A 23,396-nucleotide genomic window follows, 5' to 3' on the forward strand; every position below is an offset into this window, starting at 1 on the left:
GCCCCATGTAGCAAACGGGCAATGCCCCATACAAGGCCGCTAAGGGAACAAACCAGAGGCCAGAAAAAACCTGGCCCACATGCACCCAGCATTCCACATGATCCGAAGGCAAAAAGCCCAAGGAAAGAATGAGGAGCAGTCAACAAGAGGGACCAAGAAAGAACAATCAGGCCGGAGAGAGGCAACAGTGCTACCCCTCCATCCAACGCCCAGGAGAAGCAGGAGACAGTAACCAGCATCACACCATTGAGGGGAGAAATCCACACCACTGAATAGCTACAAGAACGAAATGCAACAGCCTCAACTGTCACTGGTGCACGCAACAGTGAGCCTGGCAGTAGGGCAGCTGCCCAGGGAGTCATCCGCTCAATAGTCCCTGCCAAGCAGACAACATAAAGGCGTGATAAGGCACACGAAAACCAGACACAAGATTCTGCCCAGCATTCACCACAGGTGCCTCACAGCCCAGAGATGCCAAATGCTAGCCACCCAAACACGCTGCACCACAAGCACTAAAAGAGAGGCAGCAGAGCACCAGGCCTGTGGAAACAGTGACTTGCCGCAGGCACCTCAAGGCATACGATGAGATGCAATCCTGGAAACAGACCCAGCACACAGACAGGCCACAACATGTCCTCACCACTCAGGAAATTACATCCCATGTGCCATGCACAAGCAGCATTTTGACCAGCCAGGGCGACTCAGGGCAAGGGAGGAAGCAGAGGCCAAAGGTCCCATGGCAGAGGCAGAGACACATCAGGGTCAGCAACACAGACTAAAGGAAGGCAGAGCCAGCGAATGAGAGCAGGGAACAGCACACAGACCAGCGACAGACATCGTCCAGATGTAGCAAAACAGAGGCTGGAAAAGCACGGAGACACAAACGTATCCATCCAGAGACATGATGACAGTACAACAGGACCGCCAAACAACAACAAAGGACCGCCAAACAACAACCTTGCATGGCATACCGGAGAGGACAAAGAAGAGAATTACACAACAAAGAACATTGGAGACACCCCGTTCAAAACTTATCACAAGGCGGCAAGAGGAGATCCAAACACAGGAGCCCAAGAAACAGCTGGCAGCTCACCCAGCCATCAACCCCAGAGTGCCAAGCAGGACAAACAGTGGTTTGCTAAGGAGAACCACAACTGCGGCAACCCAGCCAAAAGCAGAGCCATGATACAGCAAAAAAGGCAAGAACATTAGGTGTAGCCAGTAGCTGCATGCACCTCCAAATGTACGAATCATGCAGCGGCACAAAAAAGTAAGCAGTCACTCCAAGAAGCAGACTGTCGAGAGAGAAGGACAGAGCCTGGAGACTCGGGCTGTGGGTGCAAGAACATGCTCAGAACCACCAGAAACGCTTGTCGCCGAAGCGGCTACAGCCCACTGACAACTAAGATACGCCTCTCCAAGCCAGCCGGAGGCAAGCACAGCAGACCTTCAGCCCAGGTATACAAGAAAGTAGGGAGAAGGTTGAATGTAGGACGTACAGACTCTGCTACACCGCAGCCAGTCGCACCACCCTTAACCACAGCAAACCAGCCGGATTCCACAGCCATCCACGCTGCCTAAACAGTGAAACATGACTGTGCGGCCTCACACACGGCACACAATCAGGAGCTGAACACGTCATACAAAAACATGGAGGCAAACAAAACTGCGGTAAAACCTTAAAAGATGATCTGCGACACATTGCATGATGGGGGTTGGGATGCAAACCCTAGTATTACTGGGGCCTCTGACACCTAACGGCCGCACTGTGCCCATTCCAGGAACTGTACCATACTTGTGCATCTGCATTACTAAACACAGCCAACAGTTGTTGGATTTGGTGGTCGCTGTTGGCCGCAGTTTTATTACTTATTACACACGTCATACGTGTACAATTCCCCTGGACACCTTCTTGGGTGCCGGGGTCAGAAATCATTGTCACACATTACTACAATGGATGGATGGATGGATGTCCCACATTGGCAGTTGGACATCATAAATCATTCTGCCACAATTTGTCATTCTTTTGTTGTCATAAATCCTTCTGCATGAGCATCATAAATCATCAGCCATAAATCATGGGTCATAAATCATCGGTATATCATAAACCATTCTGTGCCAATCTGTCATCATTTTGTTGTCATAAATCATTCTGCATGAGCATCATAAATCATCAGCCATAAATCATCGGCTGGCCATAAATCACTGGTTTGTCTTTTGCTCATTTGCAAATCACCCTGACAGCTCGTAGATTGTTCTTTGTTGTTTACCACGCCCCATAGCGTGTGGGGGGTAGGCTTTCTCCGGAGTTAGGCCCCAACTTGCTACCTTGTTAGTCTCTTTTGTGCCCCGCTGTCTTGCGGGGGCTGGGCTACGAGCGCCTTCTCCGTTTGCTACCCCGATTTTGTCAGGCGTACTCACCCTGCCGTGCGGCAACCCAGAGTAAGTGGCCCTCCTTCTACACACCGCCCTGTCGGTGTGTTCCCATAACCAAGCCAATACACTTGTTATTTCCGCCACACTGCCAGTGAGGCTTACGTCTTCCTGTGGCTCCCCCCAAACCTGCATTGTCCATATGTGCCTCCCGCTGCTCTGTCTGTGCAGCCTGCCAATGCTGTTGCCCCAACTCGAGTGCTAGGATGCCAACCTCTAGCCGTGGCACCGGGAGGCCGCCGTCCGGTCAGCTCCGACAGGAATCTTCCCACAACGAAATGATGTGCTCTACTCCATCTTTGCCCTTTTGCAGTGGCACGCTTGTGTCCTGTTCGGTGTCTTACAGTACTGTCTCCTCTTGCCATGGGTCATACATGAAATCAAAAATTGGGAGACAGTCAGATACCGCTTGTGGAAGCGTGATACATCACACATTCATTAAATAACATCCTCTACTTCACCAATGCCCCCGGCAGGCTCCCCCCCGGTAAGTAACCCTGATTAGTATCGGCCAGGCTGTACTACCCACTCCACTGTACTAATTTCATACTCTGGTGGATGAAAAACTGAGTTAGCGCTGCCGGGGGCGCAGGGCACATGCCCGTGTATATGTAAAGATTATGGATTTGTTTCTGCACTCTGGATGGGCACCCTTCCTGGGCCCTTGACCTAGTGTTTTTATTTTTTTAGAGTCCCCATCTTATGCAAGCATCTTGCACCCAAGGGAAGCTTGGCGATGAATAACAGATGTTTACTGTTACCCGCATCCATGGTACTGCTATTTTTGGATTACCAGTTAGATTACTGTCCTAATATGGCATGTGTGATGACCTCTGTCTTATTACTGGTGTGTATTATTAATCTTTTCCATTTCTTTGGGGGGAAACCATGATTACATTTTAATCATTTCCTTTTTTTCTTTTTTTTTAAACATGATTAGATATTACCAGACTGTGTTTAACTATCGCGCTTTTTAGATCCTCCTTTTTTAATTTTTTTTTTTTTTTAATGAGCTCTGACATACCAAAATTTGTTGCACGTTTCATTGTAGTACAACATACAGGTAGACGGTATAGTTGAAGAGTACTTGTTCGGAACCAGCACAAACTCTGAATTTAAAATGTAACCCAATGGATTGGGGTTCTCTTTGAATCAGAACTGATTTGAAGCCAATTGATATTTGCGACATTCAAATAATGACAGTCTGGGGAAAATACTTTTGCTCCAATCTATACTTTGCAATCTGCATGCAGTTCTTTCACAGTTAATAGCTTACTGTAAACTGCAACTTAACCACAGGAAGTCTCTGACAAAGGTCGGTAACCCCGCTGACCTGTTGACATTGCCATCCCCTCGTGATCAACATGTTACATGGTCTTTGCAGCAGGCATGCTGACTCTCAGCGCTGCATACCATGATTCAAAAAACAAACTTCCCCCGAGTCAGAAATCCTACTAGACAAGACTCTGATCTCCACAGGAAGAACGTTAGTCACCGCAGTCTTCTAGCCATGGAGTGTTCTTTGACAATTCAAATCTTCCTGAAAATTGATCGAGGACGTGAAAGGCAGCAGAGCTTTTTATCACAACATAAACTAGAACAAACAGGTGCCCCTATGCCAAGTCAGCAACCGGTGCCCTAAAGCTGGCCTGGAGCTGAACAGCATGCATGCAGCCAGGGCCTGTTCGGTCTCCATTAAAAAGAATAGATATTTTTTGGGGGGGGGGGGGGGGGGGGGGTTGTAGGGTCCTATAGCGCAAACTTGGCCCGAAGGTACCGGAGCGCTTTACCCTGGTCCCAGTTGTGTTACATGATGGGGGCATTTTTAGTTGGGCACGGGTAGATAAAGTGATCTGCCCAGACACAGAGGATGCTCAGCGACAATGCCGCTACCCTAAAGACTTGTTCACTAGATGCGGGGTCCCCCGCCCTAGCCCTTAGGCCAATTCCCTTCATGTAGATATTAAAACTCTTTAGATGGACCCCAGTCCCATTACACAAGCATGCGTTCGTTTTTTGGTAGGCACGTGGAGATGAAGTGATTCGTCAAAAAGCACAGGAAGCTGCGCCGAGGCCAGGGATCGAACCTTGTTCCCCAGCTCTAAAGTCGGCAGTGACTGTAAGGCCACAACCTCCCCTTCATGTAATTTCTCTTTTTGAACAGCTCAAGACCTTTTTTTTACTCTCCTACTTTTGGTGTTCCTGGCTCCACAGCTCCCAACGCCTGTTTGGCCTTACGTTTCTTTAGAGAGTCCGTGTTTTCCTTAGCTGTGCCCTATAGTGAGACTCGAGTAAGTAAGGAATGCATCTCCATCTACTTCCGAGTCACCGCATTCAACGCTAAAGTACAGCGACTAAACTTGTGAAGCTGCGACACGACGCTGCGTAACTGGCTTTTTTTTAAAATAATAGACCAGGCCTCACTGCCTTTCTTTTAAGACAGGATATGTACCGACCCTAGGCCTCGATCCCGGGTCCCCAAGTTTCAACATCTATTGTTGTGCCCGTAAGGCCATACCAATGACTCGGCGAGGGTATCAGAGCCCTTTGCCCACGCACCAGCAGCGTTATAGAAGGTGGGGGCATTTCTTCCTGTGAATCCCTGAGAGGTTACGTGATTTGCCCCGTGGCGCTGGGATCTGAGCCAACGCCGTGGGTCAAGCCTGGTTCCCGCGCACCCAAATGCAGCTCTGACACCAAGGCTACATTATCCCTTCGTATACGCCGGGACCGCAGCAGACGAAGCACAGTCCCCGAGCCGCACCACACTCGCGTGCACTGCCCAGTAGCCCTACAGAGGGGGGCCCTATTCATTTTTGACTCATCCCTGTTAGGCACGAGGGGTTTACAAGGTTTACCCGACTACAGGATTTCATACCGGAGGGGTGCACGTTGTCTCACTAGGCGCTTTAAAACCATCATGGGCTACCCATGTGCGGTGTGATCTGGTAACTACATTTAAGTATTAGATTGAGGCATCTAGCACCCAAATCTCCACGACAATCACCGCAGTCTATAATCCTGGGCACATCTTGTATATTCAATATCCCCGGTTTGCAAACATGTGGCAGTTATTGGGGGCTTATGCAATCTGTAGTGGGCTCCACTCTAGGACATTAATTCCCTGTGCTCGTTTCTTTGCTACAAATACAGGCAAAAACACCTTTTTGCGATTCGCTACCCTGCTGGCCTAAGCACCAAGGCAGCTTTTAGAACCCAGGTCAGCCATCCCTGTAGCCGGGACCCGCTAAGCCAGTTGTGCTCGGGTACGTTATCTCTATCTGCTCTTGCGCCTTCTCCTCATTATTACAACTATCCCCCCCACTTTCTCCTTTTCACATGAAAGGCTGCATTTCTACCGAGAAACAGCAATATGCTCCCTCTTTACTCATCCTCTGGTTCGACACAGCACAGCGCCGGACCACGTCCAGCGCATAACTAACTCGAGCTTATACTGCTCCCCCACAACCTCTTGCACATGGCGCCTGCTGGTGCTCACCTTGTCCGCAATCTTGCTACCTCACCGGCTATCCGTGGTCGGCCATGCCCGGTTGCTGCACTGCGAATGCGGTTGGCCTTCTTCTGGCTACCGTCCAAGCACGAGTTCTTCGACCTGCTCTTCTCCATCCATGGAGGTGTGCCATGTAATTCGATCCTGGGAGCCTTACCACTGCCGCAGCCTTGCACCGCCTTCCGGCTGGGGTTGCGTCGTCCTCCGTCTCCTGGTACCTCTCATGGTAGCTGGTTCCCTGATCTCTCCACTCGGCGCTGATACCTGGGATGCAACGGTGACTCGTCCGGCAACCCATTAGACGCCTTAAAAAATTGTTGGTGCCACTCTCCCAGCTCCCATGATGTGCAAGTGGGCTGCCCCAGGGGGAGTGTCACCTTATATCCCCCCTTCCTCTTTTCCTATTGTTCTTGGAAGGGGGGCGTTGGCCTCAGGGCGTTTCGCCCCGCGGCACTTCTTGGTGCGAGAGCTAGTTCTGTTCTTTGTTGGGCTCTGGCGGCCATTATGGCGCCGGCCCTCAAGGCTCCTTTCGGGGGCAGCCTTCGCGCAATAAACAGACCACGCAGTGTCAGCGTAAAAGGCCATTTTATTAGACCAGAAACTGCGTAATCTGTACAAAAACAGTAAACATAAACAGGTAATAACATCAAAACCCCCACTCACACTCCCCTCTCACTCGTTTCACTCGTTCCACCTCATCACAAAGCCCTAGAGGCTCCATACCATGCTTTCTTCCTGCCCCTTAATCCTTTGTCATCCAGCCCACTCATTGCGTCCTGCCATTCACGCTTCTATCCCCCCTAAGAACTCCCCCCCAAGGGATGGGTGTGCCCGCTCTTGACCCCCTTGTCCCTTCAAGTACCGCCTAACGCAGCTCTGGCCTAAACTGGCAACGCCAACGACCAGCCCAACAAACCACCTCCAACTGCCGGGTGGGTGGGCGGCCTTTTGTGACCCTCCCGATGGTGCCAGGCGCAGGAAGAGGAAGTTCCCTTCCTCCCCTGCGCCTATATCCCCCAACTCCTAACTCCTCCCTTTCCCCTACCTGGCCTATCAGCGCGAATGACCCCGGGGGAAGACTAGTCTGCGACTTCGCTTCCCCCGGGGCCCGGCATCGCGCAATAAACAGACCACGCAGTGTCAGCGTACAAGGCCATTTTATTAGACCAGAAACTGCGTAATCTGTACAAAAACAGTAAACATAAACAGGTAATAACATCAAAACCCCCACTCACACTCCCCTCTCACTCGTTTCACTCGTTCCACCTCATCACAAAGCCCTAGAGGCTCCATATCATGCTTTCTTCCTGCCCCTCAATCCTTTGTCATCCAGCCCACTCATTGCGTCCTGCCATTCACGCTTCTATACCCCCTAAGAACTCCCCCCCAAGGGATGGGTGTGCCCGCTCTTGACCCCCTTGTCCCTTCAAGTACCGCCAACCAGTGAACCCCCTGTAGGGCGGTTCACTGCCCCACCCCCCCCTCCAAGGGGTCCCGGTCCGCCACGCTCGCCAGCAGTCACACTCTGGGACACCAGATAGCCTCGTTCCACAACTTGCTCACCACATCCCTCATCTCCATCATGTAGTAAGCATTGCCCAACTGTGACAAGTGCACCCCGTCGTCCCTAAAAACTAACGGCTCCGCAAGTCGAATCCCTTCATGCGCAATTACTTTAATGCCATTGTCACCACAGTAAAGTCTCATGGCCCTGTTGAGCTTCCTTCGAGCCTTCTCGATCGCCCCATGCTTCATAGCCCCTCTCCACACTTTTCTGGGGACCAACTCCGTCCAGGCAATGCAGGTCCCTGCAAGCCTGCTTTTCAACACATCCAGATCCTGTTGCATGAGTTGCAAAAGAGCCAAACCGGACAGCTGCACAAGGTCGTTCTCCCCCAGATGTATGATCAACAAATCAGGGCATCCCCTCTGTGGGACCATCTTCGCGAGCCAGGGCAGTAGTGCCCCCCATCGCATGCCACCCTTGCCCCACCATTGTACCTCGTGCAAATGTCCTTTCAGTCCCAGGTTACGGCCGTAAACCTGTCGCTCCGCATATTTGGATGCCCAATGCACGAAGGAGTGCCCAACAATCCACGTCACCGTCTTACTGCCCGGTCCACCCACGCAACCTACGAAGAAAAAGATGTTAGAAACAGGAACACAACGACATGCTCAACAACAACCAACAGGCAACCCTCACTTCCGCACGTACTGCTCGCAACAGCGGGACTTCCAACGCCCAATCCTCCTTATCCTGTCCCAGGACCACCCCAGCCTGGCTGCAGCTGTCGCAGCCCCAATCCTGAATGAATGAGTCCCGAACCCAGATGCATCCAGTCCCAGACTCCGCAAAGCCTTGCGCAACACTGCCAGCAACTGGCCCGCCGTCACTCTCGCGCCAGATGCATGAACAAAAATCTCCCCCCGCTCCACACTCACCGACCTCAAGAAAGACCGCCACTCAAAAACCGGGCACACCACCCCGCCCTCAGTCTCATTCAGCTATACCCATTTACCCCTGCCCAACTGGTCAGTCTTCGAGCACCGCAACCAAATCCCCAGGCGGCCCCCATCCACCCGGACCTCTTCGAACAACCGGCCAGACATTCTCCTCGAACCCAACAACTCCGAAACCCGAAAAGCCCCGAAAAACATCCACACCATACACAAACGGAAAAGGCCGGCCTCAACCAGGTCGTAACAACAATCCGGCAACACCCCAACCAGCCGAACCAGCAACTCAAAAGTGATTGCCTCACGCAGCCTACCCCCCCCACTCCCACGCTCCCTGCCCCAACCCCGCAACATCCTGCTCACGATCACATCCTTGGTCGGATCAAACCCCAGAAACAGCACACAGTAAAAGGATATCCCCGCCAATTTACCAGAGATCGTAGCCGCAGACAAACCCCTGTCAACACAAACCAGCACGAAACGTCTCAGCCCTTGCCTCACATCAGACTCAGTTCCCACCACACTGTCCACGTTCCAGCCCATGAAAACACTAAATTCCGACCATGCCAAACGATATGTCCTCCTCGTAGTTTCAGCCAGCGAACCCTCCACCAGTCCAATCATCCTCATTCCCCCAAGGCCCAGATGCCGGTCGGCAGCTCGGTCTTGCAAGTATCCGCTCCCGGTGCCAGGCGTCGAAACCGCTGCCACTGCGAACGAGACAAAGCATCCGCAATGTCATTATTCGCTCCAGGGACATGCTTAGCCCGAAACACCACATTCAACCGCAGACAGGCCAACATGAATCTCCGCAACAGACGCAGCACTCTCAGGTCCCGAGCCCTCTGATGATTCACCAAATCCACCACAGTCATGTTGTCCACATGGAAAAGCACAGACCTGTTCCGAAACTCCTCCCCCCAAACCTCCAGCGCCACCAGCAAAGGGAAGAACTCCAAAAAGGCAATGCTCCTCCCCTGCCTCAACCAAGGAGCCGGCCAGACCTCCGCACACCACCTCCCGTCCCAGAAAACACCAAACCCCGCCGAGCCAGCCTCATCGGAGTAAATTTGGCATTGCCAGACCGCCCTCTCCTCATCAAAATCCAGGGACACACCATTGAAATCCTGCAAGAAAGTAATCCATGTCCTCAAGTCTGCCCTCACTCCCATGGAAATCCTGACTCTGTGATGTGGAAGTACTGCCCCCGACATGGCCATGCCGAGCCGCCTGCAGAACGTCCGTCCTGCCCGCACTACCCTACACGCAAAGTTGAGAAAGCCGAGAAGTTTCTGAACTGCCCGCAAAGGAATCCGCTTCTCCCCCACCGCCCAGTCCAGCAATGCCAGTATCTCCGTCACCTTGGCCGCAGGGAGGCGCGCCATCCATTGCACCGAATCCAACTCAATCCCCAGGAAAGTGAGGCAACAGCTAGGACCAGCTGTCTTCTCCGGCGCCAGAGGCACCCCGAAATGAAAGGCCACCTCCTGGAAACGCGACAGGGCCCTGCCGCAATCCCCGGAGTCCGCCTTCCCCAGAAAGAGGAAATCGTCCAAGTAGTGAGTAACCTCACGGCACCCACTGACCCGGACCATGACCCACTGCAGAAAAGTGCTAAAGAGCTCAAAGAGAGCACAGGAAATGGCACACCCCATGGGCAAAACCTTGTCCACGTAGATGTCCCCCCCAAACTGCATGCCCAGGAGCGAAAAATCCGCCGGGTGAATAGGCAGTAGACGGAAGGCCGACTTGATGTCGCATTTCGCCAATTCCGCCCCCGGACCACAAACCCTCACCAGTCGGATCGCATCGTCCACTGACGCATAGAGCACCCTAGAGTCCTCCTCCGCAATAAAGTCATTCACTGACCTGCCTTCCGGCCAAGACAGATGGTGGATCAACCTGAACTCCCCCTCTTCCTTCTTCGGCACCACCCCCAACGGAGAGACGATCAGATCGCTCAAAGGCAAGTCCGGAAACGGGCCAGCCACCCTGCCCTCCAACACCTCCTTCTGCAGTTTCGCAGCCACAACACTCGGCAGTTCCTTCGCTGATCTCAAATTGTCGGCCCAACGTCGCTCCCTAGGACCCTGATAGCCCACTCTAAAACCCTCCGTGAAACCCCAGAAAAGCCGCGCAGCAGCCTCCCGATCCGGGTAACAAGAGAGCCAAGGGGCCATCGCCTCCACCCTAACCGGAGTAGGCGCCCTTCTGTCCAGGGTGCCCACGCCCCCTAGCGTTCCTCCACTGCTCCGAGGGCGTGGTAAGGGTAAGACACTGGGTAAGGGAATGCTTCCCACCGCATTTGGAGCACTCGTGTTTGAATTTACAGGGGTACCGGGAACAATACCCTCTGCTGTAGCTCCAACAGACTCCCGTGGAAACACCTCCCGGCTTGGACTGTTGCCCAGAGACGATGGCGCTGGGCACAGAGCCTCCCCCCGCCCCACCCTGGGCGGGACGCGGCTGAAAGGACCGATACACCACCGGCAGGCCACTGGCCGAATGCGTGGACGCCGTGGAGTGCGACGACGCCATCCACTGCATCCAAAGTTCCTGATCCACTTCCCCCCAGCACTTCTCCGGATTCGCACTGACCCTGGCCCAAAACTCCTCATCGTAGCTAAGCCACGCAAACCCCCCGAACTGCATCTGGGCCTTACGAATGACATCCATGTATTTGAACAGCGCAATCGCCCTATCCAAATACTTCTGGCAATAGACACTGGCAAAGATCAAGAAAGCCGACGTCCAATTCTCCATCGTCACCGGCACCCTAGGGCGCCGAGTCAGCTCCCACTCCTCCTCTTTGGACCCCTCCTTCGCCTGCACCTCCCTATGGAGCAACTTAAAGATGTCCACAAACTCATGTTTCCAAATCCGCTCCTTCAACTTCTCCGAGAGGTGTGACCCCAGTGGCATAGCCAGACCCATGTATGGCAGTTTCTTTCTTTGAAAAATAATAATCTGCCACATTTTTTGCTTTTAATTATTAATTGTTGTTCTTTTCCTTTGAATGTTGGTGATTGTATCATCATTTTAATTTTTCTTCTAATTGTGTATATTATTGTGTTGTATTAATTACAGCTTTTTATTATATGTATACAAAAATATGTTTGGTAAATAAATAATATATGAATGTACGTGCATTTACTTAGTTTTTTGTCCTCCCTTGCATTAGTTCCCGTATTTTTGATTGCCTAGGAAGTTTTGCACATTTGTTTATTTCCCTGTCCTAGGAATCTTTACCTTTATTCAGGGGGCCCTTGTTTTTCACATATGTTTACCCACAGCTTGTCTGTGTAGGGTTGTTCTCTTGTATTTGGAAATTTATCTTTCTTGTATTGGGGTTACGTTTGGTCCTTTATAATCCCTCCCTTATCAACCTAACCTCTCTAATTATGTCTAATTTAAAAACTTTTGGTTTCACTGATGCGGAATTCGCCCTTCTAGTGGGAACTTCTTCCTCATTTAGTAATACCAACTCTAACGATAAGGGTAGCGATGAGAGTAGAAAACTAGTAGATCTTAAGAAAAAGCTAATCCGTATGGAAGCACACGGAGAGTTTATGTTGGCCTATTTAAAATCAGGGGTTATCCCTATGGGGCTACGTGTCCGCAACATACCAGGCCTGTTTGTACATCACAGACCGTTCCTTGAAAAATGGAGCATGATTGCGAGTAGATGCTCCCGCGATCTCATGATCCTAATTGTAGAAACTGCAAAAGAATTGGCAGTAGACATCAAAAAGGAGATCGATGAATTAGAAAATAAACTTAAAGAAATTCAGGGGATAGAAGAAGCAATGAAAAAAATAGAGGAATGTAACAGGGAACTGGAATCGTTTTACACCTACCTTAATAAACGAAAACCAGACAAACTCTCTAAGGATAAAAGATTCTATTCGGATGAGATAGCTTACCCATACTTAGGGAAGGAATTCTACAAACAAAATCATTATGTAGATGAAAGTAGAAATGCTCCCCAAAGAGTTAATAATTTTACTGATACGTCGGACTCCGAAGGAGAGAACCCTAATCACTACTATGAACCAGAAGGAGCCCATAATTCCTACTCAGGTTCTCGACCCCAGAGACCTTTTTTATCCAACAGGGGGCCTCGCAGGGGTCGACCGAGAGTAAGATTTCAAGGCCAGAACAGAGGCAACTTCCAGAATTACCAACAACATCAGCAACATCAGCAGGAACCCCATGTTATCAGGGAGACCCGAAGTCGCCAGTATTGGGGTCAAGGAACATAATTCCAATTTTCAATTTATCTAAAACTACTTTAGATATTTGTAGTGAAACTGTACTCTCAAAGGGATTATCATTTGTGCCTCATGCACATGTAAATACGTTTGAGTTAAGAAAAATAATAATCTGCCACATTTTTTGCTTTTAATTATTAATTGTTGTTCTTTTCCTTTGAATGTTGGTGATTGTATCATCATTTTAATTTTTCTTCTAATTGTGTATATTATTGTGTTGTATTAATTACAGCTTTTTATTATATGTATACAAAAATATGTTTGGTAAATAAATAATATATGAATATACGTGCATTTACTTAGTTTTTTGTCCTCCCTTGCATTAGTTCCCGTATTTTTGATTGCCTAGGAAGTTTTGCACATTAGTTTCTTCGGGACCTTCACCCCTTTGTCCTCCTTCTCCCCAGCCTTGTCCGTCTGCACCCCCAACGTCACCAACTTACCGACCGCCTGTTTACCCTCCGCAGGCGGACCGCCCGATGGCTTCTCCCCCCCCCGCACAGACCCATCACCAACCCCCACAGACCTGCAAGGCCTCTTGCTCCCCTCCCCGCTCCGGGGACCATCACCCCAGGCAGCCCACCATGCACCCTCACCTGTGAGCGTCTCCGTCCGTCCCTCGGGCCGTCCTCTGGGCACCGTCACCTGGGCCACCGTCGTCCGAGCCTTAGTCCGCGTCGACGCCAGGGCCTGTAAAACACCAAGGTCGCCGTTGTCCGCAGCGCTCCCTAAGCCTACCAAGTCATCCCGCACCTCCCCTTCCTCCAAGTCATCATTCTCGGTGCCATAATCCAATTCAAGCACCGGTTCCAGATCCACACGCACAGTCTCAACCTCCTTCACCGCTCTCTTCACACCTTTCTGCACACCCTTCCGAACTTGCACACCCACTTCCACACGCGCCGCAGGGGCCCGAGCCCTCGGTGGAGGGACAGCCGCCGCAGACTGCCCTGCTACTTCAGTCCTGTGTTTCGGAGCCGTCTTGCGCCCCGCCAGGCACCCCCGGGCTCTGCCAGCAGCCGCCGGCTTGGATCCCCTCCCACCCCTCAGGTCGCTCCAGCCTGAGTGGGCCCCGGCACCATCGGGCCTGAAAGCCGTCCCGGCCGTCCCTACACCTGCCTCAACCTTCTGCGGAGGGGGGTCACCACAGACTTCTTGGCCCTGACCCTCCTGAGTTCCTCCTCCTTCTCAGCCTCCCGTTCCTCCTCAGAGGTCGGGGAGGGGCACTCATCATAATCACGGTGCCAAACTGCACTCACCCCAGCCCCGGACTGTTCAGCCCGCCTGGCCTCCCTAATCTGCTCCAAGATCCTCTCCCCCCTAGCCCTCTCCTCCCAGGAAGCAGCACCCCAGATCTGTGGTGGCGGGGGCGGGCAGTAACCATAAAAGTCAGCCCCCGGGGGGAAGAAACCCCCCTGATAGAAACCCGGGGCCCAGCCGGGCCCACCAGCCATGGGAATCAAGGAGGGCCGCCCCCCGCCGCCCCCTAGAGGCCCCACCGCCACCTGACCCGCCGGGGCTGGGGTGCCAGCCCTGGAGCCCGTGGACAGGTCGATGGGAGCCTCCTCCTCCCGACCTCCGCCCTCCCTGGTGATGTCCCCTGACAAGCCAGCCCCGGGGATGAAGGAAGCAGCCCCCCCGGCGGACCCAGGCGTACCTGCCCCACCCGCAGCCCCCCCCAGCTCCAGTGCAGGACCAAAAACGGCGTCCTCCCGCCCCACCCCCTGCCCGGCGCCGGCCGGCACCTGCAGGGGGTCCATGGTCGCAAGCGCCGAGGGCGCGGGCCCCACAGCGGCCCCTGTCGCCCCAGGCGCAAAGTCAAGCTTAGGGAAAGCACGGGGGCAGGTTCTTGTGCTTCCCGCCCCTCGCCGTGTCCCTGTGCACTCCGCCCCCCCCTCGCTCCAGAGACAAATCCCCCGTGTCAGGCTCGTCGTCCTGGCACGCCGCCACCGCGGCCGACGCAGCGCGAGTACCCCTGGTGGCCCTAAAACCCCCGGGCGGAGCAGGTCGTCCCGCCCGGCCCGCGCGAGCAGCAACAAGGCCTCCCGGACCTCCTGGGACGTAACTCCCGACATCGTGCAAAGTAGCACGCTTCCGGCGTGACAAAATTCTAGCCCGGCTGCCGTGAAACAGCCCCCGGCGCTCAATGAGCCGACCCAAAAAAAAACCCCGTTACACTACCACTAAAACACTAACTCCACTAACCTCCCTTTTGTGACCCTCCCGATGGTGCCAGGCGCAGGAAGAGGAAGTTCCCTTCCTCCCCTGCGCCTATATCCCCCAACCCCTAACTCCTCCCTTTCCCCTACCTGGCCTATCAGCGCGAATGACCCCGGGGGAAGACTAGTCTGCGACTTCGCTTCCCCCGGGGCCCGGCATTGCTAAAACGCACATGACATTGCCTCTGAGCATCAGCCGCTTGCTTTCCAAAACAGCAACCGTCCACAAGTCACACGACACTGCAGCTGCCCCTAACCACTGGAGGTGGGACCAGCCGCTAGACAATCACTGAAGTGAAACAGTCTCCTTGGCAGCATGGACATGTCTGCCTAGTCGGTCAACAGGCAAGCACCACAGACCTCTGGCCTTGCAGCCATGTGTGCAGGGGAGAGCACTGACCTGCTGCACCACACACAGAAACTCTCCCTCCCCTCACCTGAATCGCCGGCTCCAACTGATTGCCGCACATTCAACGCACTGCTCAACTGGAACAGACTGCCCACCAAGGAAATGTAGGCAGACTACACACCCGCCACGCGGACTCCCCAACCCGCCGGCACTGCGCGACAGGAAACAGAGCTGCCAAAAGTTGCTGGAGCATGTGCACCATGCCGGCCCATGGATTGTGTGTATGTTTGGGGTACAAAAACGGAACAAGAAATAAATGGGGGGGGGGGGATTTGTATATGTGTGGAGTCACAGGAAACTCAATGAGTGAGTCATCACAGCAAGAGGGATGAAGGGGTAATGTGATATGACTCTTTGTGATGTGACATCATCCGCTAAATATGACAGGTTCTTACAAGAGGACTCCAGGTTGTCCAATCCGCCACTGCCATGTTTCTTTGTCACTGAGACATGTGGGTTAGCAGTGTAGGGAACTTCAATCACCTGTCTGGGCTTCTCACAAACAATGTCGGCAATTTTATACAAGTTCTGGCGAGAAAATTAGTCTGCCCAGATGCCACTCTGTACCACTTGAGAGCAATGAAAACATGACAAGTTTAGAATAACCCGTGGATATTTTCGAGGTGTGCAAGAAACTCGTTCTTCATATGCAATATATTTTCCAACATTCGTGACAAGAATTTTCGATTGTATTAAGGACACGGAGGCGAGGATTATACTTCTTTCTTTTACTTCTTCAAAACAGCAGCCAATCACAATAACGTTTTTGAAACACTACATTTCCCATGACTCGATACAGTCACCTGACCAACCATAGAGATCCAGCCCTATATAACTCCTCAACAGCCCATGAATTTCCTCTTTCTTTGCGCAGTTGAATGAAACTTTAAGGCATTCTAAACCCTAGCAAGCTAGAACACAATCGAAGTTCAGGACTCTGTAACAACAGGGCAGTGACCATTCACAAACAGTACTTGAAGCACAACAGAGACTGGAATCAGAAACTCCGTCCAACGGGCCCGATGATCCTCCGAACAACATCAGGAACTTCCCTATTGGGAATAAGCCCCACATCAACCAGGAAATCTCCATGTCTTTGGAACGCCATCAGACTGACATTCATTTATCACCAGTTTCTAGCAGGTAATCAAAATAGGAAGCCGTAAAACTGACCTCATCACAGACACCTCATAACCAGAATACAGTTGAGAGGGAGGGAACAAGGAATCCGCAGATCATTACATATCCTTCAGTGCCTACAGTCAGGACTGTAGGCACCGATTATGCTTGTTTAAAAACAGAAGCAACGTTCACAATAGGCTTACAGTAAAATGACTTGAATGTAGATTCTGCTGACCAATCAGCCGCTTTCAGAATGTCAGATGAACTAGAACCTAAAGCAAATGATCTAGACGCCATTGTGCCACGTGCTGAGTGAGCACCAAACATGGAAGTATCAATACCGGCTTCACTCAAAAGTCAATGCACCCATCTCGCAAGAGTGGCACTGGCTACAGGGCGAAAGGGTTTCTGTAAAGCAATAAGCAATTGGCCTCTCATATCAGTATGATATTTAGCGCTTTCAAAAACTGCACCACGCAAAGTTTGGGGTTATCTGGAAAAGCAGGATAAGAAACACATGGTGAAATACATTTGGTGCATCGAGAAATGGAAAAGGTAACTTCTTCAGTGGAAAAAGCTCATCCTGGGAAATCCAATGCTCGGACGTCTTACACCATCTTACAAGATATGAGGCACAATACCATAGTCAGTTTGGGCAACAATTGCTTACGTGACAGGTATTTATTGCCTGGGCAGGATTCCAAACACTGCAGGACCACAGACACATCCCACAGAACTGAATACTTAGGAAGAGGAGGATGTACCATGCCTCTCAGCAACTTGCAGACAATGGTATGTTCACCTTCTGGTTTATCATCAACAGGTAAATGACCCGCCAAAATGGCTGACCTAAAATTGTTAACAGATCTGTATGCCAAACCCATAGGGGCCAAGAAAGATAAAAATGTACTACCAAACAGCAATACGCTCCAACGGGATCTGCACCCCGTTCATGACACCAGCCACTTTCTAAGCGGAGGAGAATCATTTGTGAGTGTTGGAAGACCAGGCCTAACTGATGAAATCATTAGCCTCCTACAAAAGTTCTGGGACACTCTATCTGACCATGAAACCCACCAGGCTACTAGAGAGAGGTGCTGTGACAAAATCAATGGATGTGGAAAACCCTCCGGAAGGAGATTCCAACAAAACTGAATCAGAATATAGCAAGCACAGGTGAGCTCCAGAAGAACTGGAAACCATGCCTGCGCTCTCCAAAAGGGTGTCACCAGTTCTGCTTGTTGACGGCCTAGCTGAGCCAACACCCTGGCGATCATTAGGAATGCGGGAAAGGCATAACACAAGTTAAGATTCGAGTCCTGAAGTAAAGCGTCCACGCCAACTGAAGAAGATTGGAAGCTGGTGATTGAGCCAAGATGCAAACATGTCTATCACGCAAGGACCCCACAGGCGATTCAGTGCATTGAACACTCAAAGATGGAGTTTCCAGTTGCTAAAATCCCAAAGATGCCTGGACTGCCAATCAGCAACGGTATAGCTCTGGCCCGGATGTTATTTCACCAGAGATACGATGATGTAGACAAAAATGCCAAAAGACCGTGGCAATGTACGCTAGAATGCAGGATTTCTGAATGACATGAGCCTTGAAAGCTTCGAGCCTCAACCTTTACAGTATGTCAAGTAACTTGAATTCTTCCTGAACATCAACTTCACCCTTGAGGAACACATTGCCAAAAAACAAAGATGTCCAGGTGAAACCGTTTCTTCTACAAAGAAATGTCAGAACTGCTGTTCAAGCCCTCATATTCCTGCATCTGGATGGTGATAACACCCTGCTCCATGGCCTTCCATACTCCACATTGACTACCCTTGAGCACATCCTAAATGTAACAGCACGTCATCCATGCCCTGAACAAATATCATCACATCACCCAGATCCTGATAGAACTCAGTAGGCTCCCCTTGCGAGCCCACACAAGTTTTAAAACCAATTACGTCATTTACAAGGCCATCTTGACCAGCACCACACCTTATTTTGCAGACAAGCTTACCATCTCCGGGGTCTCCTGGCATACTTGCAGCCAGAACACTATCAGATGAGAGACTAAGACCCTCATAATGAGTCAGATGGAGCGGTATATCTGGGTGGGATACTGCCCTACCTGACCATGACTTGGCCGGTGTTCCTGCCTCTGGTTTGTCTGGGTGATAGTCACCAGAACGGATGTTACCAGCTGGTAATTTCAACTTACAAATTGCATAGGATATTGGCTACATCCTAGGCCAAGCATTTTTTCCACAAGGAGGGATTTCCTGGGCACAATTTTCCTTGTCCTACTCACTACACTACCAACTCACCACCCTCCACCCCTACCCAGCGCCTTCCCCAGATCACCTTTACCAGCTTCTCAGAACAAGTGGAAAATGCGAGTGTAAATCCAATGGAAAAGAATGCTGAATTCCAACTGGAAAAGCCAGTTCCCCCATTTCGGGGGTAGCATCTCGTGGCTGCATGGTACTGGAGGGTTGTTGCCTCAAGATACTGGTTGTTATAGGTGCTGAAATTACACCCTTCCACTACCGTGCTAATGTACTTGATGGGCCTAAGAAGTATAAAAACTAAAAAACAAGGCATTTCCCATCCTTGCAGCCAGGATCTGGAACAGTATCCCTCAGGACTGTCTCAATTTTCCTTCAATTTCTGACAAATTTGAAGGCACAGCTCTGTAAAGAACACAACATCGCAATCAAGTAAAAATACACTTCTGGGCACAGAACCCATGTACATCTCCTATTACTCGTCAACTTAATGCTTGCTTTTAACCCCATACAGCACTCCACGGACGTTTGGCTAGGTTTGTTGTATACAAATGCCACATTCACACATACATATATCTGCATCACACACACCATCTATAATGTGTTCCTGTTTCCACTTGCGAAATACCTGTTCTGAGAATCAGGGTGTTAATAATACTATAGGGGCACAGTGAGAGTATCTTTGACATTATTGAGCCCGCCTATTCCATTCAAAAAATTATTTCACGCTTTTCACTGTCGGTGGATGATTGTAGAATATAATATATTGTGGCAGCTGAAGGACTTTACTAATTGTGGGCTGGGCTATAGCATGCAGGCTGCCCAGTGGTGCCTGGAATCCACCTATTGCTTGGAAATGAAGCAAAGACAGTAATTTAATAAGAGATGAGATAACCGTCTGTATGATTAGTATTTAATGTGGCTTCTGTTGCATTCAGCCAGTGCCGTATAAAATCCATACCCAGCACATATGTTGGCTGGATATCGGCTGAGGTCATGTTAAAAGGTTTAATCAATGTCCTGATAGGTTTGGGTTGTCGCCTTCTGCAGTGTTGCAGAGGTTGGCACTAAGCCGCTTCCTCCTCTTGTTTGCGTACAATCTCTATTTGAGCCTACCTGGAGCTGCATTGAATTCGGCATGATGTCTTGGTCAACTGCTACTTGCATGGTGTTTGGTGGAAGTGTGAGGAAGGTAAGTTTGAGAGGGCCGTTATTGCCCAGTGCGCAGCTGAGCATGTGGGATTGTATTAATTGCTTGAGTGTTTTATTAAGTGTTTTGTATATATGTATGCACGTGTGTGCATGCATATGTGTGTGTGTATATATATATATATATATATTCATTTTTTATTACATTTTATCACCTTTTTCAAACTATTTTAATTTGCAATTTTATATTAACATAGGTAATATGTGTTTAAACATATTTCAAATATTTACAAAATGTACCACCTAATCAGAAAAGGCGTAACATTTGCTTTCATCCGTTTTTGATCTTACTCAGCAACTTTGTAACATGATTTTTATTTCTGGACTGGATTAACACAGAACAGTATTACGGGGCATGGTAATTTCGGGTGATTTTTCCCGAGTGTGATATTTCCACATTTGGAACATCAGATACACTGTGAGTTAATGGTCCCATGTTACTAGGTTTGTTAAGTACATGTGCAATGTTATATCGATTCACATTAATAGTGTGTACAAAATATTGAGTGCCAAACTATAGAAAGGTAAGTGCCTGCAAGGAAGTATAGATTTGCTATTTTTTTATTTCACACCTTTGTACCCTGAAAAAATAATAATAATAAAAAAAAAATATATATATATATATATACATAACCAGTGACATTGACCTAGCAGTACGATCATATGGTGATAATTGCCTGTTTCACTATTGACTATTTTGGGGCATTATGGGTATGGTAGTCCCGAGGGGTTTCACAGCACGCGCTTGTAATTTGACTTGTCATGTACTTGGCCCCCCGGTGAAACTTCCAGTTTTCCGTTCCCGGTGCCTCAGGATGTTTGAAGATAATGACGGTGTTATCAGTAACATGGAAGAAATGTGATATATTTTTCAAAAGGTCACACTGTGGCGGATGTGTCATCAGCTCGGGTGAGCTAAAACCGGGATTTTGGCAGTCTCCAAAGTTCGCTATAATTAGTGACAACTGGGAGCATTAATTTTAAAAGTACGTTTTATTTAATTTTGTAAATTGGCAACACAGGATGAAGTTTGGCAGTGCATATGTTAAAAGCCAGTTTCCCAATGTGATGGATGCTTTTATAATTCACGTGTATATTTTGTTCCCTAAAATGTTAGCTACACGATATTTCCAGCTAAACTTATATTTGTATTATGCAATGCATTTAATCTGTTTATATTTTACTTAACAGGCTGGTTTTAGCTGTAGAAAACTATGTTTGGTAGCATTCTGGGTCATACGCTGTTCGCATACACGAGAGTATGCTTTCTATGTTTACTCAATGGTCTTATGGGAAGGGCTATTTATTTTGCATGTATTCTGGCGCCAAACCAGATTGACAAAGGCTTCTTGAAAGCCGAAACGCGTCTCTCCTGACCTCTGGGATTGAGGGCGACCTGGCAGAATAAAATAATGCTGAATCTTAAAACACCTCGAGTCCGTGCCATTCTTCCATGGAGTTCCTGTGGGAGCTGGATTTTTTTGTTCATATACATATATATATATATATATATATATATATATATATATATATATCATCATCATCATCATCATGGTAAATAGATATGGAGTTAGGTATAGAAAATCTATACAGACTCACAGAGTGATATTTTGCCCCTCGATTTGCACTCTACGATATTAGTGCCCAGCTATATTCTGTAGTCCATATTCAGGACACACATTACTAAAAAGCAATCAAACTTGTTTTTTCCTTACAGTATCACTTTATGGACCATAAGGCTACATGTCCTCTACGCACACTGGCTTACAACAGTCGTATTACCACTTTGGATGATTTGCCCATTAGAGGATACACAAAGATTCCAGGCCGCCTACGCTCATGTGGTGTTTGCAGAATGTTGCTCCTTGTTAGATAACATTAAATGCCAGTTCACGACCTTTCTTTGGTAAGAGTCTTATTGTTGTGCGGTTGAGTGGACATTATTGCAAGGTTTTATTATATCTCTGCTGGACATAGTGCACCTAGTAGCACCCTAAAATTATATTCAGTATTTAGATGTGCGCTTCGCCTGTATTTACTCTCTCCACGTTTTCATGACTCTTGCCAGATTAAATTGATTTCTCATGTGTGGGCGGTAAGTGTTCCTGAGCTGGACTCCCAAAATTCAGGCAGACAGTATTGGACGGGGATTTCGGGAAGTCAGGCAATATAGCACTGCCAGATGGAGAAGTGTGGCTCAGTGGTTAGAGGCGGCAGACCTGGAAGCTGAGATCGGCCGTGGACCAGGGTTCGATTCCCCGCCTCGGCGGGTCTCGGGCTCTAAAATTCCACTGACTCGATAATTCTCGCCCCGGTGCCTACTCGACTCATGGGGTCACACTCTGCGACTCTGGGCAATAGCTTGCTTAATCTCCACTACGGCCCCTCGCGGCGGGATGCCTGGCTTTCACCTTGTGGATACCCTGCCGGGGTATCTCACAGGGGAATACCAGGACGGGTTCCCTAAGCAAGCGCTTAGATACCGTGTCGGTGATTTGCGCTATATAAATACATGTACATGGTCTAGTTTGAAAGGACTAGTGTGTGGGCTGTTTCTTTTTTTTGGGTGGGCTGTGATGCCTCCAAAAAACAGCCCACACACTTGCCCTTTCAAGCTGGCACATTTGGCAGTGCCAAACAATTGTGAGATGTCTCTGCAGTTAGTATTGTCAGTTTTATTTTCCGAGAGGGTGCGTTATTCCAGATTAGGGACTTCAAACATTGTTGGCCACAACCTGCTCAATGTTTAGTGTTGAGAAGACTGTTCTTTTTTTCTTTGAGCCACTGCAAGCAAATCCTGGTCTTTGAGGGTCCGTGTGATATGCGAAAAATTCTGTTGAAACAGAGTCTTGGTAGTTATGTAATTCCCTGACTTGTGAAATCTCTTCATTTGAGGCTCTGACATATATTGCTGTCATTCAGTCTCAACAACAACAAGGCTCTAGTCAGTTGCAGCAAGAGACAGAAGTTGGTGTTGCTTAACTATTCCTGTGACTTGATGGTCAAATGATAGATCAGTGTCAAGGTATACTCTGAAGTACTTTAGTTCTTGGAAACGAGTTGAATTGCTCCTAGTTTATCTAAACAGATGGACAAAAGACTGTCCCATGAAAGATATCCAACTAAGGATTTTGTCGTTTTTGAACCATTCTGATGTATATAACTTTCTTTTATCCAGTGGTAAATGTGGTTCAGGCAGGGGGTACTGTTTTTACTGTTGTCTTTCTGGCATTTCACCCGCATATATGGTGTTAGATGTCAACTGCTTGGACTGAAGCTGCAGGTAGTGATTGCATATAGCCTGGGCTAGTGGTTTTATGTAGCTATTGAGTAACAGTGGAGATAAGAATGATCCCTGTTCCACAATCAGTGAGGGCAATCCATTTCTAACTTGCTTCCTACTTTTATGCACAGAACGCTGGTGTTGGAGGTCCAATTCCAGAGAACCCAACCCATTTTTAAACCACTCCTGTAAAGATGTGTGA

At 49.4% G+C, this 23,396-nt stretch overlaps 1 protein-coding gene across 1 annotated transcript; it reads right to left on the reverse strand.

Annotated features, from left to right (window-relative positions):
- Positions 1–7,462: 7,462 nt before the first annotated feature.
- LOC144784069 (uncharacterized) lies at positions 7,463–11,335 on the reverse strand. Its single transcript, XM_078662759.1, has 2 exons — positions 11,065–11,335; positions 7,463–8,076 (listed from the first exon to the last, which is right to left on the reverse strand). Exons 1-2 carry the CDS (start codon positions 11,333–11,335, stop codon positions 7,463–7,465), a joined length of 885 nt encoding a protein of 294 aa, XP_078518885.1.
- Positions 11,336–23,396: the final 12,061 nt, after the last annotated feature.

The sequence above is a fragment of the Lissotriton helveticus genome, chromosome 10 (genome assembly GCF_964261635.1).
Source record: "Lissotriton helveticus chromosome 10, aLisHel1.1, whole genome shotgun sequence".
Classification (NCBI taxonomy): Eukaryota; Metazoa; Chordata; class Amphibia; order Caudata; family Salamandridae; genus Lissotriton; species Lissotriton helveticus.